General features: G+C 39.5%; 1 protein-coding gene across 1 annotated transcript; it reads right to left on the reverse strand.

Moving 5' to 3' along the window:
- Positions 1–11: 11 nt before the first annotated feature.
- CZH5orf34 (chromosome Z C5orf34 homolog) lies at positions 12–13,697 on the reverse strand. The gene is made up of 12 exons (XM_076362647.1): positions 13,447–13,697; positions 12,960–13,049; positions 8,088–8,734; positions 7,405–7,500; positions 5,980–6,103; positions 5,020–5,111; positions 4,725–4,794; positions 4,250–4,420; positions 3,143–3,231; positions 2,319–2,411; positions 1,466–1,506; positions 12–687 (listed from the first exon to the last, which is right to left on the reverse strand). Exons 1-12 carry the CDS (start codon positions 13,639–13,641, stop codon positions 452–454), a joined length of 1,944 nt encoding a protein of 647 aa, XP_076218762.1. The 5' UTR covers positions 13,642–13,697; the 3' UTR covers positions 12–451.
- Positions 13,698–16,399: the final 2,702 nt, after the last annotated feature.

Consider the following 16,399-nt stretch of genomic DNA (forward strand, 5'->3'; position numbering starts at 1 on the left):
CCAAAAAGGGCTGAAGACACTTTAAGGATTTATTTACTACGAAACAGTACAGTAGAAAGCGTTTGGGAAACTTTTTATTCAATATTGGACTACTTGGTGTAAGCTTCTGAATAAAAGCACATTTTTACAGTTAATAGTGCTTATCCCTACCCTAGTCACTTGAGCAGTTAATTAAGTTGCTTGCACAATCCTCTATAAAATCAAACGATTCAAACAGACATTCACACATTTAAAAGCAGCACTGTCAGGTCAGCCCTGATGTATTTATACAGCCGTCCTCTGTTATTTCACCTGTTCTTTTTGCCTATCCCCAATATACAACTGCGGTATTATAATGGCAACTGATAGACTTTGCTGGTCTGCTGTGGTATTACTATGGCAACTTATCACCCTGCCTTCATCCTTCATTGCTCTTGAACCTCAAAGCCTCCTCAGACAGCTGGGAGAGCTCCTATGAAGACAGGGAACACAGGTCTTCGCATGCTATGAGGCTTCGCTTCCCAGAGGCTGCAAGCAGAGATTCAATATCCTGAATTACTTTAGAAGTTTTTTCCAAAGCCTTCAAGATGCACCCTTCACTGATTCCTTCCGGCTCACTCTCATTTTCTGTTTTTCTGACAGTAATACCAGATGGATTGTTTTTTGCAGCACATGTCCCTTCCAGAACACTGTTATTATCCAATAAAACTAGTGTTATTTTGTTAAGAAAAAATATCAAACTCTTCCTCCTAATGAGAAAAATACTTCTCCATATTTGTATTCATCATTCTGCATTGCAAAGTCTCATACTTCATAGCATGCTAATTACATAAAGCTAAAAATTAAAAAAGTGTATTACTTAAAATGTCTACAACATTTACAGAAAATGTCTTTAACTAAGACTTGAATTTATCCAAAAGTTACTTTAAAAAGGAAGCTATCTGATGTTACACTGCACAGTTTAACAGCATGCACTTTTCATACTAATAAAATTGAACACTGGCTTAAAGACCATTATAGAGTGGCTGTAAGCACATGCAGCCCGGCACACTTTTTTGGGCTGGCTGAACACAATGGAACAATACTGAGGTAGTTGATAGACAGAAAGGTATTGTACTGCAACAACAAGCCCAAAGGCAACTGCGTCATCCCTCTTTCAAGAACAGATCAGCAGATGAGTGTTAGCAAAACTAATGCCATACCCATCAAAGGGCTTCCTTTTTTGGTCATTTTTTATTTTAGTTTTGTACTCTGCCACTGTTTTTGTTTCCAGTGCTGTGTTCACTGGACAGGATAAATGATAAAACAAAAATGATAAATAAGAAAACAAAAAATGGCTTAATAAGGAAATTTTAAGAAATGGGTAAGACAGTAAAAGACGGTGACAACAGGACAGAGAGCCTTTGATGATCTAAAATGCAGATTTGAATATGCAGATGAACAACAGAATATAAAAGTGAAATCTTTACAGCTTTCAAAAGGATACAGTTAAATCTCTGTATTTTTTCGAGCTCAGCATCAGCAGACCTATGCAAGAAAATAAAGATTATTAAATGATTTAGTATCATACAAGGTTCTCAAATGTATTTTCTACTTCAGATTTTAATTTTTAATAGTTTCCAGCAATACTGAAAATTAGACGAGCAAAATCCAAGTGAAAAAACCACTTTATTTTTGTGTTTCATACCACTGTCCAATGGCTGCCATTTGTCAGTCATTTCTGTTTCCAAAAATCAGGGCTCTGCTCTAAAAATAGTCTCTTTGCTGTATGTATGTATAAATATAGATATAATTTTCATTTCATCAGCTACTGAATCTGCTATAATTTGAATAACAAGTGCAAGTGTAATCGATTTCAATTAACTCATTTTTAATACCCGGATATCTTTGCATATGTCATCAGCAGACCTTTGGTCAGTAGCATGTATTAAAAAGAACAAATATATTAGCAAGAGATACAAGTGTCATTCAGCAGTTCAAAGTACTATTTTGAACTGCTTGGTGTTCTGTTAAAAGACGCCTTTCTTAGTCTAGTTTCTCTTTTTCACCTTGCAAGATACTATCTCCGTAACATTAATCCTCCTTTGGCAAAGTCACCATAATTCTGATTTTTAAGTAAGGCAGGCAGAAGCGCAATGAAACAAGCTTCACCTAGGACTCAACTTACCTAACATTTTAAACACTGAAAGAAAAATATGAAACCACACAAAATAAATGGACGTACAATTTTCATTTTTGACCCTTCGGAAATGCAGTCTATAAAATTCACAGCTTGCAGTCTTTTTGAGTTTTATTTTCAATGTTATTTGTAGTCAATTATTTAGGATAAAGATGAATACCAATTTTCTTCAGTTACAGAGTGTGCAGTATATTCAGGAATCTCCTTCCTTTCATTCAAACTTTGGCACCATTCTATTGCTGTTCTGATGTACCTATGTTAACATGAAAATTCACAGAAAAGTAGTTATTTATATGAGAAATACATTCCATTAATTCAAGCAAAAAACTGAAGGCATTAAGCAATACACCTGGATCTGAAAGAAAAAGCCATGGTTCAAAATCTAGCTTTTTCACTGGGTTTCCTTGCCGTTTTTTGATTCCCACTTTTTGTTTAGTCTCCTTCATATCTAAATCTATGCAGTTATAGAAAATTGTAACAAAGCTGTATGATTTGTAATGAATAGTGTACAAATGTTAATTTTTGTTTGTGAATATCTACTTGCTAAAATGCAGCACAGTAAGCTTCTGATGATTCCCATAATGAGGCTGTAATTAGAGCAAGCAGATTAGAGAAAGCAATCTGCAGGCAGAGGTCAATATCTGTAATAAAGCAAAAATTGGATAAAGTGCTATCCAGTTCTATGTACCAGCTTTATGAAGGACAAGGATTTTTTTTTTTCTTATCCACCGATGCAAGTGCCAAGTTGCAGCTCTAGTTTTTTTTTTTTTGAAAGACATTACTGTAATAATTATAATGGAATGATAGCATGCAGTGGTCCTGAGTCATACAGGTCCTGAATCTTTGTCAGATGTAAGATGGAGCTTTTATCATTATGTGTTTGCCCCCCCCCAATATATTTTCAGTAAATACCATTTCTTCATATAAAAGGATTTGTACAGAATTCTTCTATATTTAACTTTAAATTGTTTAAATTACTTATACCTTTCATAGATTCCAGGATGACTTATTTGTATTAGCTGCTGTACCCCATCAGGAGTAGTTAACTTACACCACCCTACACCTTCATTTACCTTAGAAGAAAAAAAATTTATAAGTATTAATTTTCTGCTGCAGTCTGAAAAAAAAAAAAGCAAGTATAATACGCCAATTTAAGAATTAAGTATCTATCAACACTCCATTTTAAACACTTAAACACTTAAAAGTTTTGCTAAGGATAGAATTTGGTATAGCCTGCTATGACAAATGCAGGGGAAAAAAAAAGAACACCTGGCATGGCCCCAACGCTCATTTTGTGCTATTCAAGAATAGATTATTTCTAAAAGTGTGTAGAAATGTTTCCAAACCTGTAGAGTTTTCAGTTCTTCCTCCTTTTATCATGAGTGAGTATATAGATGTGAGCTAGCTCACATCAGTAAGTTATACTGTGTCTTTTGATACAGTGACTATCATATTTATATAGTTTATAGTAGAGATATCCTCAGACACTTTAACATCTTTTTTGTGTCTTGTCACCTTAGGGTAATAAGCAAAGACACAGAAGCCGAAAGTCTCAGCCGTCAACCTTAAATCTCACACTTACATAATTTTCCCTGTAGTGCCATTTTGCAAAAATCAACATAATCTTTTTACTTCTATATTAAGTAGACTTAAAAATGTATATGGAATACCATATGCGCAAGATTACTTTTCCGAGTAGCTTTTCACTATCCATTTGCTCAATTATAGATGATTTGAAATAAAAAATACTCCCTTTGATCAATGGGAGTGACTTCTTAAAAGGATATGGTTTCATTTTCCTCTTTAGGCATCAGTTATGCACTAAAACATTTTTCATCCTCGTTTCTGGTTAAAATACTGGCAATACATTAATGGTGGCATTTGCGGATAGTTCCTACTTTGATTTAGACTACTGTACAAGCTCAAGACTAAGCCACAGCAGCAAACTGCTGTGAGTTACGAATCTCTGAAAAAACTTCAGTTTGTATTTCATAGGCATCAAAACTTTTGTTTCACTTCCTCATTAGTTTCCTAGTAACACTTTTTCATGGTGAGTTTTAAGAATAGTCATTCCTCTAACTCATGAGCTACCTGGATCTTACTACAGGAAGAGCTGAAATCCCAGACCATATTCAAGGTCATCCCATCCCAAAAAGCAGCATGGACTTTATGATCCGAGTACACAACGAGTCTTCCTATGCTGGGAATAACCTTTTCATACAGCGAAACTGGCAACATTTCTCGTCCATCTGTCTCGGGTACCTAGAACCAAACAAATACATTAAAAACTTGAGGAAAGGTTACTTACATCGTTACAGCTGTTTCTGTCTCTCCCAGATTTTCAATTCACTTGTTTTTCCAGACCACAAACAGCTCTCTTTATCATGCAATTGCTTTCTGCTTCATAAATGTACCTTCACACTGCATGCTTTTGGTTCCCAAATACACACCTTCTGATCTTTGAGGATACACTCACCATTCTTCCCTCCAGATTTGATCCTATTCCCTATAGCCTGTACCATCATCCTTGTTACACTGAAAGATTTATAAATCTTCAGCTACATACCATTTTCCAGCAGCAAAGATAACAGTTATGAGTTAATGATAGTTTAGTCTTGTAGCAGTACTGAAGTATTCTGAGGAGAAAAAAACAAACAAAATATTAAGCATTTCATACTTACTATGTCTTCTAAAGAGTTGCAACCTTTGTTCTGTAAGTTTATAATGTCCTCAGTGCTAACAGAAATTCCTTTAATTTTTATACTTAATATCATAATAAGTATTATGTGTAATTTTAACTACTGTCCTTTCAAAGTCAAAGGAGGAATTAAGGTAACAAAGATAAAGTACAGTAAAGTTACTTGGTGGCCTGAGTAATAATGGAGGATATAGAGTATGGATTTCCTGGTACGTCAGGAGGTAGGCTGTTCACCGAATACATCTTTTCTTCTCTCTGCAGTAAAGAACAGAAAGGAGATGAGCTAGTTATAGGTACTGAAGCATGAAAACACTATTAAAAGCTTGCAAGATATGAAATTTCTGACATCCCAGAAAGCAACTCCAATCATATTTACATTTGTCCCAGAACACAGATAAATATCTCCTTGCAAGGTAAAAAAATGCAGCTGTATCCTTCAAGCCTGTGGGAAGAAACATTCACAGTTTCCATGCACTCAGTATGGACCAAGAAGTTCTCTTATCAGAGAGTAGACTGTAGTTCATTACTGAGTAACTATGTTTGACTTCAAGTTAAAGGCTAGGTTTGAAGGGTACAAAGATGACCCTTAATTTTGCTTTAAAAATACAAAGCACTGCATAAGCACTTGAGACGATTTCTAGTCTGGGGAAACTTAACAATAGACAGCCACAGAGAGGCAAAACAATTTCTCCAGCACTGAACAGCTGGTCTGTGGCAAAGTCAGAACAGAACCTGCATGTTCGAGGTTCTGTCTTCATATAGTAAAAAAGAAAACACTTCCAAGTACATAAAGATTAAACTCTAATCAATATATTAAAGACTAAACTTCTCTTCTAAATTAGTGAGAAATGGTTATTGTAGACTCTTACTGCAGTACATACTTGAGCTTGTGAAATAAATGTTACAATGAATAAGATTTTTCTTATTGTGTCTATAATTTACAAAAATACGTTCTGAAACAGAAGAATAATCTCATTTTTTGTATGATTGATTGCTTGATTCAGTCATTTATAGTAATTACCAACGTAGGGACTTCACTATAGACCGCATAACCAAATGTCTTAAAACTATGAAAACTGCTAACTTGAAGGAATTCGGAACTTATTTTAAAATAGTTTTATACCTTTTTTGTTCCTTTTTGGATTGCATAATGTACGAAATAGTTTCCCAAAAATGCTCCCTCTGACTTGAAAAATGAGTTGTCACCAGGATAAATTTCTGTGATGTTTGTCCTACCATGGATAAATCTAAGAGAAATAACACGATTTTTAACAAGTATTTAAAATGCTGTATCACTAGACAAGCAAAACAGTTTAGTACACTTGAAGAAAGCACTAAGCAGAAACACATTTTCAACACAACTCTCACATGAAAAACTTTCTACAGTTTCACGAACAGCAGTGTGTACCAATTATTTCTTTTAACACAGAAGATTAGCATTACCAGGCTCTTTGTTTGCATGTGTGCATGGGGGATGGGAGCTAAACAAGCTAAGGAAAGGTTGTGTTGAGGTAAATATCCCACAAGAGCTGCTCATTCCACTGACCATAAAATACAGTGATTCTGAAGAGAAAAATCCAATTTTCTTAGTGGACCAGCCCTACCTAGTGTACATGGAGAACTGCCAGACTGAACAATTCCTGAACAACCTGAAGGTCTTCATTTCCACTGCAGCTGTGTGACTTTCATTAAGATCAATGGTCTTTTACTTGCAATCATACGGTATCTTGGAGCCTAAAACCCATTTAACGACCCAATTCTGCAACTCTGTGGTTAGACACCTGGACTTTGGTAATGGGACTTTTAAGACTAAGTATGGCTACTCACCATACTTCCAAAGAAATGAGGTATAGTACTGAAGAGCTGCTAAACTTCTTGTTCAGGTGAGATGAAAACTTAGGAATTACACTGAGAAAAATGAAGAACACTGGGCAGAAAGATTAAAGCTTTAAAGACCAATTACGCTTTTATCAAAGACTTCTGGATGCTGATAGCAACTGCAGCATTTTCAAAGTTTGTATAACAGATTTGAAAGGGCAATTTAAAAAAAAAAAACACTCCCTTTTTTTTTTTTTAAACCCATATGGACAAGGTGATTTGCCAGGAAAATCCAGAGTTTAGCTGCCTGCAACATGCGAATTATGCAGGTCACCAAGACAAACATTTCTAAAGCGTGAAGTCTTCAGCATCAAAAGGAGCAATGTAATTTGCAAAGAAACCAAGCACCATAATCGTCAGTGAGGTCTGTGGGAGCTCCAGCTGTCGAGTAAACCTTTAAGAAATCAGATAATCAGATCACTTCTTTAAAAGCCTTAAACATGATTTCAGATTGTTTGTTTCAGACATACCCCCTTTCAGACCTGGAAATATACTGTACTGGAAAATTTGAAGCCCAATGAACAAGCAGCAGAAATGAACAGACTCTTACATGAAGATTGCGTACAATTTCTCCGAGTGAGAAAGGGACAAAGTAAGACATTTCATCTTAAAGCTTAATTCCCATAAAAATGAAGTCTTCCAAAGATGAAACGCATGATCTCGTACATACCTATAAAAAACACCGTGGCACCATAAAATTTGAATTAGCTGAGGGCATGAATACTTTTCAGTATCTTGATTCTGAAAGAAGTCACAGAAAGTCCACCTGTATAAAATATAATAAAAGCTTCAGTAAGTCCAAAGGTTGGGGTTTTTTTGTGTGTGCTGGTAATCATTCCTGTACCAAGAACAGATGCATGCACACGTATTCAAAGGAAAAGAGGCCACGTGTTTGAGGAGTCCTCTGATTCCTTAGTTATCCACATTAGTGACCAAGTAAGTTTTCTCAAACCTGCAAAGGTTTTTTTGATTATTTTTAGTGGTGCTGACAAAGAACGTATGCCACTGGCCCACCTCAGAAGTATTATCTTCTCAAAAATGAAAAAAACCCAAACCAACCCAAAATCTGTGTTCTTTTTTCAGTATTCTCTTTTTCATTTACATATTTATACAGCATGTCAGAAAAGAAAATTTATTTTTCTCTGGACTAATTACTGTATGTTCATTACAGTAGGATACAGAATGTTGGTTTCACAAATTTCACGTTTCAAGAAGTTCCTAAAAAAAAGAATACAATAGTAATTTTTTTATCTTTTATAGCTAGAATTCAGTTATATTGCTAGAGGTTGAAGTTCCAAATTGCAGAATTGTAAAACAGCTGTTAACAACTACGAAGTAAGCAGCTTAAATTACCTGTGTAAATGTGGGGCTCTGCAGCTGAGTGGCAAAGCTGTAGGTAAACGAGAAACTGTTACATGTGTTTTGGGGTCTATTAAAACATCAGCTTCTATAGATGTATGGCTGTTTTTCTCACATGTCTTCATTACATTCTTAACAGTATCTAAGTTATAGCACATTAGTGCCAACGACAAAGGGTATTTCCATTCTTCTGGGTAGGAGGAAACAGACCAACGCTGTGTAACCCATGTGTATTCAGAAGAACAATTTGTGTAGAACAAAGGGCCTCCATCTCTGTCTTTTTGTTCCTTTGCTTTGGTTGGTTCTCTGTATTTACCTTCAGCACAACCATGTTCATTCTTCTTATTCTCTATTCTCATTTGTTTCAATGACATTTCTGCAACAGAATTTTTACTTGATTTTTCATACTGATCTCCAGTTTGATAGTTGCTGTTCTTTTGAGAGGAGTGTAAGGATGCTGCAGATGACTGGCTGACTTTGCATAAGAACTCCACTGTAAATTCTTGCTGCAATTCTGACAGGTAAAGGTGAGCATAACCATCTACTGACGAGATCTTCACACTGCCATTGTCTATACATCTTGTCAGATCAGCCACAGCAGGGTCAGGCCATCTAATTTCTAAGATATCACTGAAAAGAATCTAATACAAGAAAAAGGATTGGAATGTGCGGCAAGATAAAAATTACCTGCTTCCCAGAAATTAAATGAATTCAGTCCTTCTGCAAGGTGATGTATGGCAAGAAACTTTACTGTGTATTTATTTGCCTACATGAACTCAAGAGGGAGCAAAATATCTAACCTTCGTATCTGCTTCCTCCTGTTCTAACAGAGGTCTATCTAGCAATAATGTTTTAATTTAATATGCATTCATAAACTAGTAAGGTACATGGCCAACTGACCAGGCACAACTGCCCACAGACAGCAGATATTTCTGTTTCCAACTGCTTTTTAAGAAAGACAGAAGAGAAAGCCTAAATTATCTTGATCGTATCAGTTATCAGTAGACTTCATGGAAAGACCACATTAAAATTGTGTACGTTAAAACCCCATGTGCTCCGAAATCTTTTTATTTATAAAATTAAAATAAGTCTGTAAAGTGGCACGTAACATGTATTTATGTATTCTTACCAAAACAGAAATTTATTGAAAATGTTTTGCAGCTAGGTGGGTAATTTTACTTAATCCCGCAGCACCACAGATTAAGTTACACAGCTATTGTGTAACATATTTCTGAAGAAGAATTTAAAATATAATAAAGATTTTAGACTTTTACAATACATTTGGAAAGTCTCAAAAGAATACCCTCATCTTACTGCCATGATATTCAAGTACAGATTGCTGCTTCAATTAGCACTTTGGTTCAAAACAAAAAACATTTTCACAGCATGTGCCCTTGTGCTACCCCTTCTACAAAAATGAAGCAGATGATTCTCAACAAATTACTCCAAACAAGCGCTGCACCTACCTCAAACCCCAGATTAAAGCTTTGCTCAAACAGAAGATATATAGTTTAGAAAATGCACTTACCACCTTCTGAAACTAGAAACATTCTGTCAAGATAGAGAATGCCTTTCTGACCATCTGCAGAAGTTCTGCCCTAAACCAACGTATTTTCCTTTATATTGTCCTTATACCTGATCACCACACAGAAAATATCCTTAGTCTGCTTTCAATTGAAGACTCCAGGTAAAGCACTGGATCCCAAATAAACACAGAAATGCAAACCCTCTCAAATAAGGTGTGAAAAAAACTTAGCAAATGGGTATTCACACTCCTCATCACTTGTTTTATCTCCATTTAATCAGCTTTGTCTCATTTGACTGACCTTTAATCAGATATGTTTTAGCCTCCATCATACTTTGGTGAATGGAGTTCAATCCAGTTGGCGGCCAGTCACGAGCGGTGTTCCCCAGGGCTCAGTTTTGGGGCCAGTCTTGTTCAGTATCTTTATTAATGATCTGGATGAGGGGATCGAGTGCACCCTCAGTAAGTTTGCAGACAACACCAAATTGGGCGGGAGTGTTGATCTGCTCGAGGGTGGGAAGGCTCTGCAGAGGGACCTACACAGGCTGGATCGATGGGCCCAGGCCAACTGTATGAGGTTCAACAAGGCCAAGTGCCGGGTCCTGCACTTGGGCCACAACAACCCCATGCAACGCTACAGGCTTGGGGAAGAGTGGCTGGAAAGCTGCCTGGTGGAAAAGGACCTGGGGGTGCTGGTCGAGAGCTGGCTGAACATGAGCCAGCAGTGTGCCCAGGCGGCCAAGAAGGCCAATGGCATCCTGGCCTGTATCAGAAATAGTGTGGCCAGAAGGAGTAGGGAAGTGATCGTGCCCCTGTACTCGGCCCTGGTGAGGCCGCACCTCGACTACTGTGTTCAGTTTTGGGCCCCTCACTACAAGAAGGACGTTGAGGTGCTGGAGCGTGTCCAGAGAAGGGCAACGAGGCTGGTGAGGGGTCTGGAGAACAAGTCTTATGATGAGCGGCTGAGGGAACTGGGGTTGTTTAGCCTGGAGAAAAGGAGGCTGAGGGGAGACCTCATCGCTCTCCACAACTCCCTGAAAGGAGGTTGTAGCGAGGTGGGTGTCGGTCTCTTCTCCCAAGTAACTAGCGATAGGACGAGAGGAAATGGCCTCAAGTTGCGCCAGGGGAGGTTTAGATTGGACATGAGGAAAAATTTCTTTACTGAAAGAGTGGTGAAACATTGGCACAGGCTGCCCAGGGAAGTGGTTGAGTCACCATCCCTGGAAGTATTTAAAAGACATGTAGATGAGGCGCTTAGGGACATGGTTTAGTGGGCATGGTGGTGTTGGGTTGACAGGTGGACTGGATGATCTTAGAGGTCTTTTCCAACCTTAATGATTCTATGATTTTATGATTCTATACTTTGGCCCAACACTGGAAAAGCCTGGTGTCCAATAAAAATGAAACATGGAAGCACTAGTATATTAGTAAGGTGGGAAAGTCTGCTGAAGGTATTTGGGGCACTAAAGATGAAGATTTACCATAAAGAATTGCAAAAGGACCCTAAAAAAAAGTCAAGTGACCAGACAATAAGGCTGCACATAAAAATTCAGTGGAGATAAACGTAATGTGAATAAATGGGGAAAAGCAACTTTACATATAAAAGGATGGGCTCTGAGCTGACTACCACCACCCAGGAATAAGATCTTGGTGTTATGATTGACAGTTCCATGAAAACATACTCTATGTTCAGCAGCAGTTCAAGCAGTGTATCAAATGTTTGAAAATTCCAGGAAAGGAACAAGAACAAACAGAAGATATAACCACACCACTGAATATATTCAAGGTTAACCTGCATTTTGAATACTATTTGCAGTTCTGAACTGGCCACACCACTGACAAGATCCCCCTCATCAAGCTGTCTAGAGATGTGGATGGTTAGTGTGGCCAAAGCAGAGCCTAAGCAAACTGTAATACTAGGTTGTTTTGAATTCAAGCATAAGCAAAGTAATACAGTATAACCATAGAAGCGTTTCTGTACCCAGCGGCCCAGCAAAAGTATTGTCACTGCTAGTAACAGGCCCACAGGCCTTAGGCTAACTGCGTCTTACGCAAACAGTGCAAGGCCCCAGGCTGGCCTGTGAGGGTCAGGCTCATCACCAACTTGTTATGAGAACATGCTGAGTGAACTGGAGCTTGGTAACTGTTATCTCGTTATAATGGACTGCTAAAGTGTGGGAAATAGCAAAGGCCTTGAAAACACGGGCACTTGGTTGAAAATAGAGGCCACAGAACAATAAACTGATAGTGAATTACTGAAGAAGTACAATCTCAAGAGCTACAAAAAGACTGCTTTTGCTTTAGGAAAGGCAGCAGCTGATAAACTGAGGGGAAAAAAAAAGGCAGGGGACGGGACGGGATGGGGGACGGACGAAGCCAAACAACAGGATAAGGCACTTGCTGTGGCCTGGGAAAGTTATGTCTCAACAACCTGAAGCAGGTAGTCACAGGGGAAGCTTTAGTTAGAAACTGTCTAGAAACCCAGCCATCTTCCAGAAGAACAAGATGCTGGCCTGGGGGAGGTTGGAGGGTTACCCACTAGCACTGATGATGGAGCATCAGCTCTGTGCTGCTGTACCTTGCAGAGAATGTACAGTATGACTGTTAAGGACTAACTGCTATGTAGTGATACTGATTGACAGTGTTTTCAGCAACTAAATATTAGCATGAAGTGTGTTACTAATGAAGTGTTAGTCTGAAAGTTTTAAAACTTAAAACTCGCCTGATTTATCAGTCGTCTTAAGACTCCTACCACAGGGTGCACACACTCACATGCATTCAGTGGGAACACCAAAGGGATGCTGATGAGGAGTAAAACGCCTAGAAACGGTAAATGGGGTCTCTGGATGGACCTTCAGTCAGACCTGGAGTAGCCATTCCCACAGAGTGACACTCTGCTCCAGTCCTCTCGCAGGCCCCCGTAACATACTCACACAGGTATTTCAGTGGGGAAACAATGGGATTCTGAACCTGACAGCCTCTTGGAAAACACTGTCCTATTTCATCGAGTCTTCCCTGAATTGTTTCAAGTGCAGAAAAGTGACAATATATAAAACAGCTTATTCTATCATATGTACAAAGCCCTAGGTTTCAGTCCTACTAAGAGTAAACAGACTCTTCAGTGTTCAGCTACAAAGGACATGCATAGAGGACTAAGTAACAGTTAAAACTGTAGTTTAAAATGGCAGGATTCTAATCAAGTTGACAAATGCATTAGCCAAACAGTACTCTAGATCTTCAAGGCCTGTATTCATACACATGCATGTAGAGTTAGGTAAGTCCACTTTGTCAGACTACTAGGGAAGTTTATTTTACAAAAGCATTACATGTGTAACTCTCACCTTTTTTCTTTCTGGAGGTATAACACGTGAAGGTAAGTACGGGCGAGAAGAAAACTTGTTCCGGAAATCTAGAGCTCGTAGAAGTTGTTCCTATTGACATGCGAAGAAAAATGAAACAAAATAACACAATCCTGTTATATCACGAGTTTTTCTACACAGTGACAAAATTTTAAGCTGATTTCATCCTCCTCTTTTCTGGAGCAGAGGCTAAGAAATCCCCTCCATTTTACACAGAGAAACAACAATTTTGGTTTTGCTGTGGAGCAGAGGGAACAGGACCGCTGCGCGACGCCCCGTTCCCGCGCAGCTGGCCGCTACACGCCTGACAGGACCGCGGCGGCGAGCGGCGCCACTCCCCGAGCGGCCCTTCGTTCCCTCCTGGGCGGTAGCCCAGGCACTCTCCATCAAGGCTGCTTCCTAGAACGCGCACAGTAACACAAGGCGCACCCCTCCCCAACGGGCCTGACAACGCCTGCCCGCCACGTACCCTGTAGGCACTGACAACGAAGGCGACCCGCTGGCGGGTGGTCTCCGCCGGCTGGAGGGGGTGGGCAGCGGCGGGGAGCGCCGCTTCGTAGAGGTACTCGCAGCCGCAAGGAGACAGCAGCAAGCGGGACCCCCCCGCGTAGTGCACCTCCACCGAGTCGTCCGCGTACAGCACCATCAGGCTTTCCGCCTCCATCTCCCCGGAAGGCCTAGGCGGGACCGCGGGGAATCGACAGGAGGCACCCCCGCTCGGGGCGAGGCGGCCCGTGGCCCGCGCGGCCGCCGCCTCCGCAAGGCGGGAAGCCCGGGGCGGGGCGGCCCGCCGGGCTCCCTTCCTCCCCTCCTCCCCGGCCGCGCATACGTTTGGTGAAGTAACCCTAGCTTCCTGCTAGCAGGTAACGGATCGAAAATGTGACCTCATGGATATACACATTTGTAAATCAAGCTAGGTGGAAATACACATCGTGTCTTTTTACTTTCTTCTTTTTTAGTTTTTATCTGCTGGAAACAGGGATGTCTCTTGCTCCTCCAGAAATGAAAATTAGCAGTACAAAGGCCTGGACTACAGAAAAAAAACCCTATCTACCTGTAACTATGCTTCTTTAAGATACACCTCGTTCAGCAGGTGCCCCGACACAGCACAGCTACCTGCAGAACTGCTGCAGCAGCACCAGCACATCCCTCTTGCCTCCCCGCACAGCATGCCAGCGGCTGTGCAAGAGGGCGTTCATTCCTTGCCTCCCCACATGAGCACCTCTGGAAAATGAGGAGGAGGCTTAGGGCACAGAACTGAGAAGGCAGATTGCCAATCTACTACATATCCCAAAGACAGATTACAGATAAATAACTCTCTTGTGACTGCTGCTTTACATTGGTGCATTCACAGGGCAGGGAAATCGAACAGACATCCATGTACTTAAAACTGGGTCGCAGAAGCCCCAGCTGAATAGACTAAAAGATTGATTTCCCAAAGGCCAATTTAAAATTATACCTAGCTGCCTTTTTGGAAGATATGTACACTCTCCTCCCCCTCCTGCCCAACACTTAGTTTAATCAAAGCTGTTTTAAGTGGATTGACAGTTTACAGTTAAGTGACAATTTATCATCAATTCCTGCTTAAAGCACTAAGCAAATGTAATTTAAGATCCTTTGCTATACAGGACACACTAGATTGTATGGTCTCATCCAGCTGTAATGGTCATTCCTTACCTATGGAGGTACAGGTTTCTCAGATCAGTATGCAATCATGGAAGAATTTATGCATTTAGTACAACTTTCCATTCTCTACAACTGCTTTTTCAGCGAAGTAGAGAGTAGGTCAACATCCAGTCAAGTGGCTGCAGACACAGCTATGCATCAAAATCTGATTCTATTTGCAATACCCTTTTTCATGAATATTATTCTGCATAGTACTTGCCTGAAGCAAGCGTCAAACTATGTATTTGGATTATGAATCCTTTATTACTTTTTATTATTTATGGACGATGCATTGTATTTTGCTGGCAATTTCACTGCTGTGGTCAGAACCCTCAGCGTAGGAACTCTGGAAGTAGGTCACAGGCTGAAGTAGAGGTGGCAAATCAGCAATTCAGAGAGTGCGAACAGTGCAGTATCTCCCCTGACTTTTGGCCGGAATGTCATTTTTCTGTTCCTGTATCAACAGGCATAAACTGGATGATTAGAACTATAATTCAGTCAGAGAGAAGTTGCAAACTTGAGCTATCACTAATTGAATGAGTTCTGTGCAGTAAGAAGGAAAGGCAGAACGTGATAAGGAAGTATTGTCCCAGAGAGAAATAAAAATTACTATTACAAACCAGACTGAGTGTCACTAATACTCAGTGCTATAATGGATTATTCTATTAAAAAAAAAAAAAAAAGAAATCCCGGCTATGCATAACTTGTGATACCTGACATAGCTAAGTCAGTCTTGCTTCTTTCTGTAGTGCTACAATTACACTTAAAACCAACATTCAAAAAACCGGTGACCATCCGTTTTCCTGGGGGGGGGAAGTAGGCCAGTAGCAAGAAGTTCTTAGCAGATTTGAAAGGACAGTACTGAGAAAAAGTTGACTTAATTTCTGAATATGTAACTCTCATTCAAAAGCAAAGCGCATGCAAAGCAGCACCTCTTGCAGCCCAGTTTGAAATTACTTTAAGCAAAGTGTGATTTTCAAATAGTAAACATTTTTGTTAAGTCACAATTGATTTGTCAAGAGGGGCAAATATCGCACATACTTTTTCTGATGTGTGAAGCTTGGTCGCATGCTTAAATTCAAATGCAAAGTATGCTTCTTTTCAGAACCAGTGCTAAAGAAGTTTGCTTCAATTCTCCCCCAAAGTTTGGCTTTTCATGGTTCTGTGCCTTCACCGGCTTACCATTATGCCACAAAGAAAATATATCTTTTTAAAGGGTTGTTTATCTGCAAGGTATTGTTCAGAAACTTGTAGATGAGAAACACTTTTACACAGTGCACTTGAAATTTGTAAATTCTAAAATTCAGGTGAAATAATCTTTAAGCCTCTCAAGACTCACCTCTATCACACACACAACTACCGGCAGTCAAAAGCAGGCAGACAAGCAGCAAATGGTGATTATGAGTGTGAAACCTGCTGCTTTCTTTTGCTCTCTCACATCTCATTCCACCATCACTAATTTGTATTAGACTCCTGTGAGATTTAAGACAAGTAGGAAAGATTGTTAAGTGTTTAAGGCAAAGATTATCCGGTCTTCCTTACTCAGTAGGACAGAATTAAAACCGATTTTTCCTTACTGCAGTACAGGCTTAAAGCTCTTACAAAGCTTCGCATGCACAGAGACCACAAAATTCTCCACTACTTTGAACAAAAGTCTCACTTAATGATTTTTCAGTATTTCTGGTGGAGGACAAAGCTTATTTTGCAAACCTTGATCTGAACTGCTTCATATAGACAATTCCTAGTTCCCAACATTT

The sequence above is a fragment of the Aptenodytes patagonicus genome, chromosome Z (genome assembly GCF_965638725.1).
Source record: "Aptenodytes patagonicus chromosome Z, bAptPat1.pri.cur, whole genome shotgun sequence".
Classification (NCBI taxonomy): Eukaryota; Metazoa; Chordata; class Aves; order Sphenisciformes; family Spheniscidae; genus Aptenodytes; species Aptenodytes patagonicus.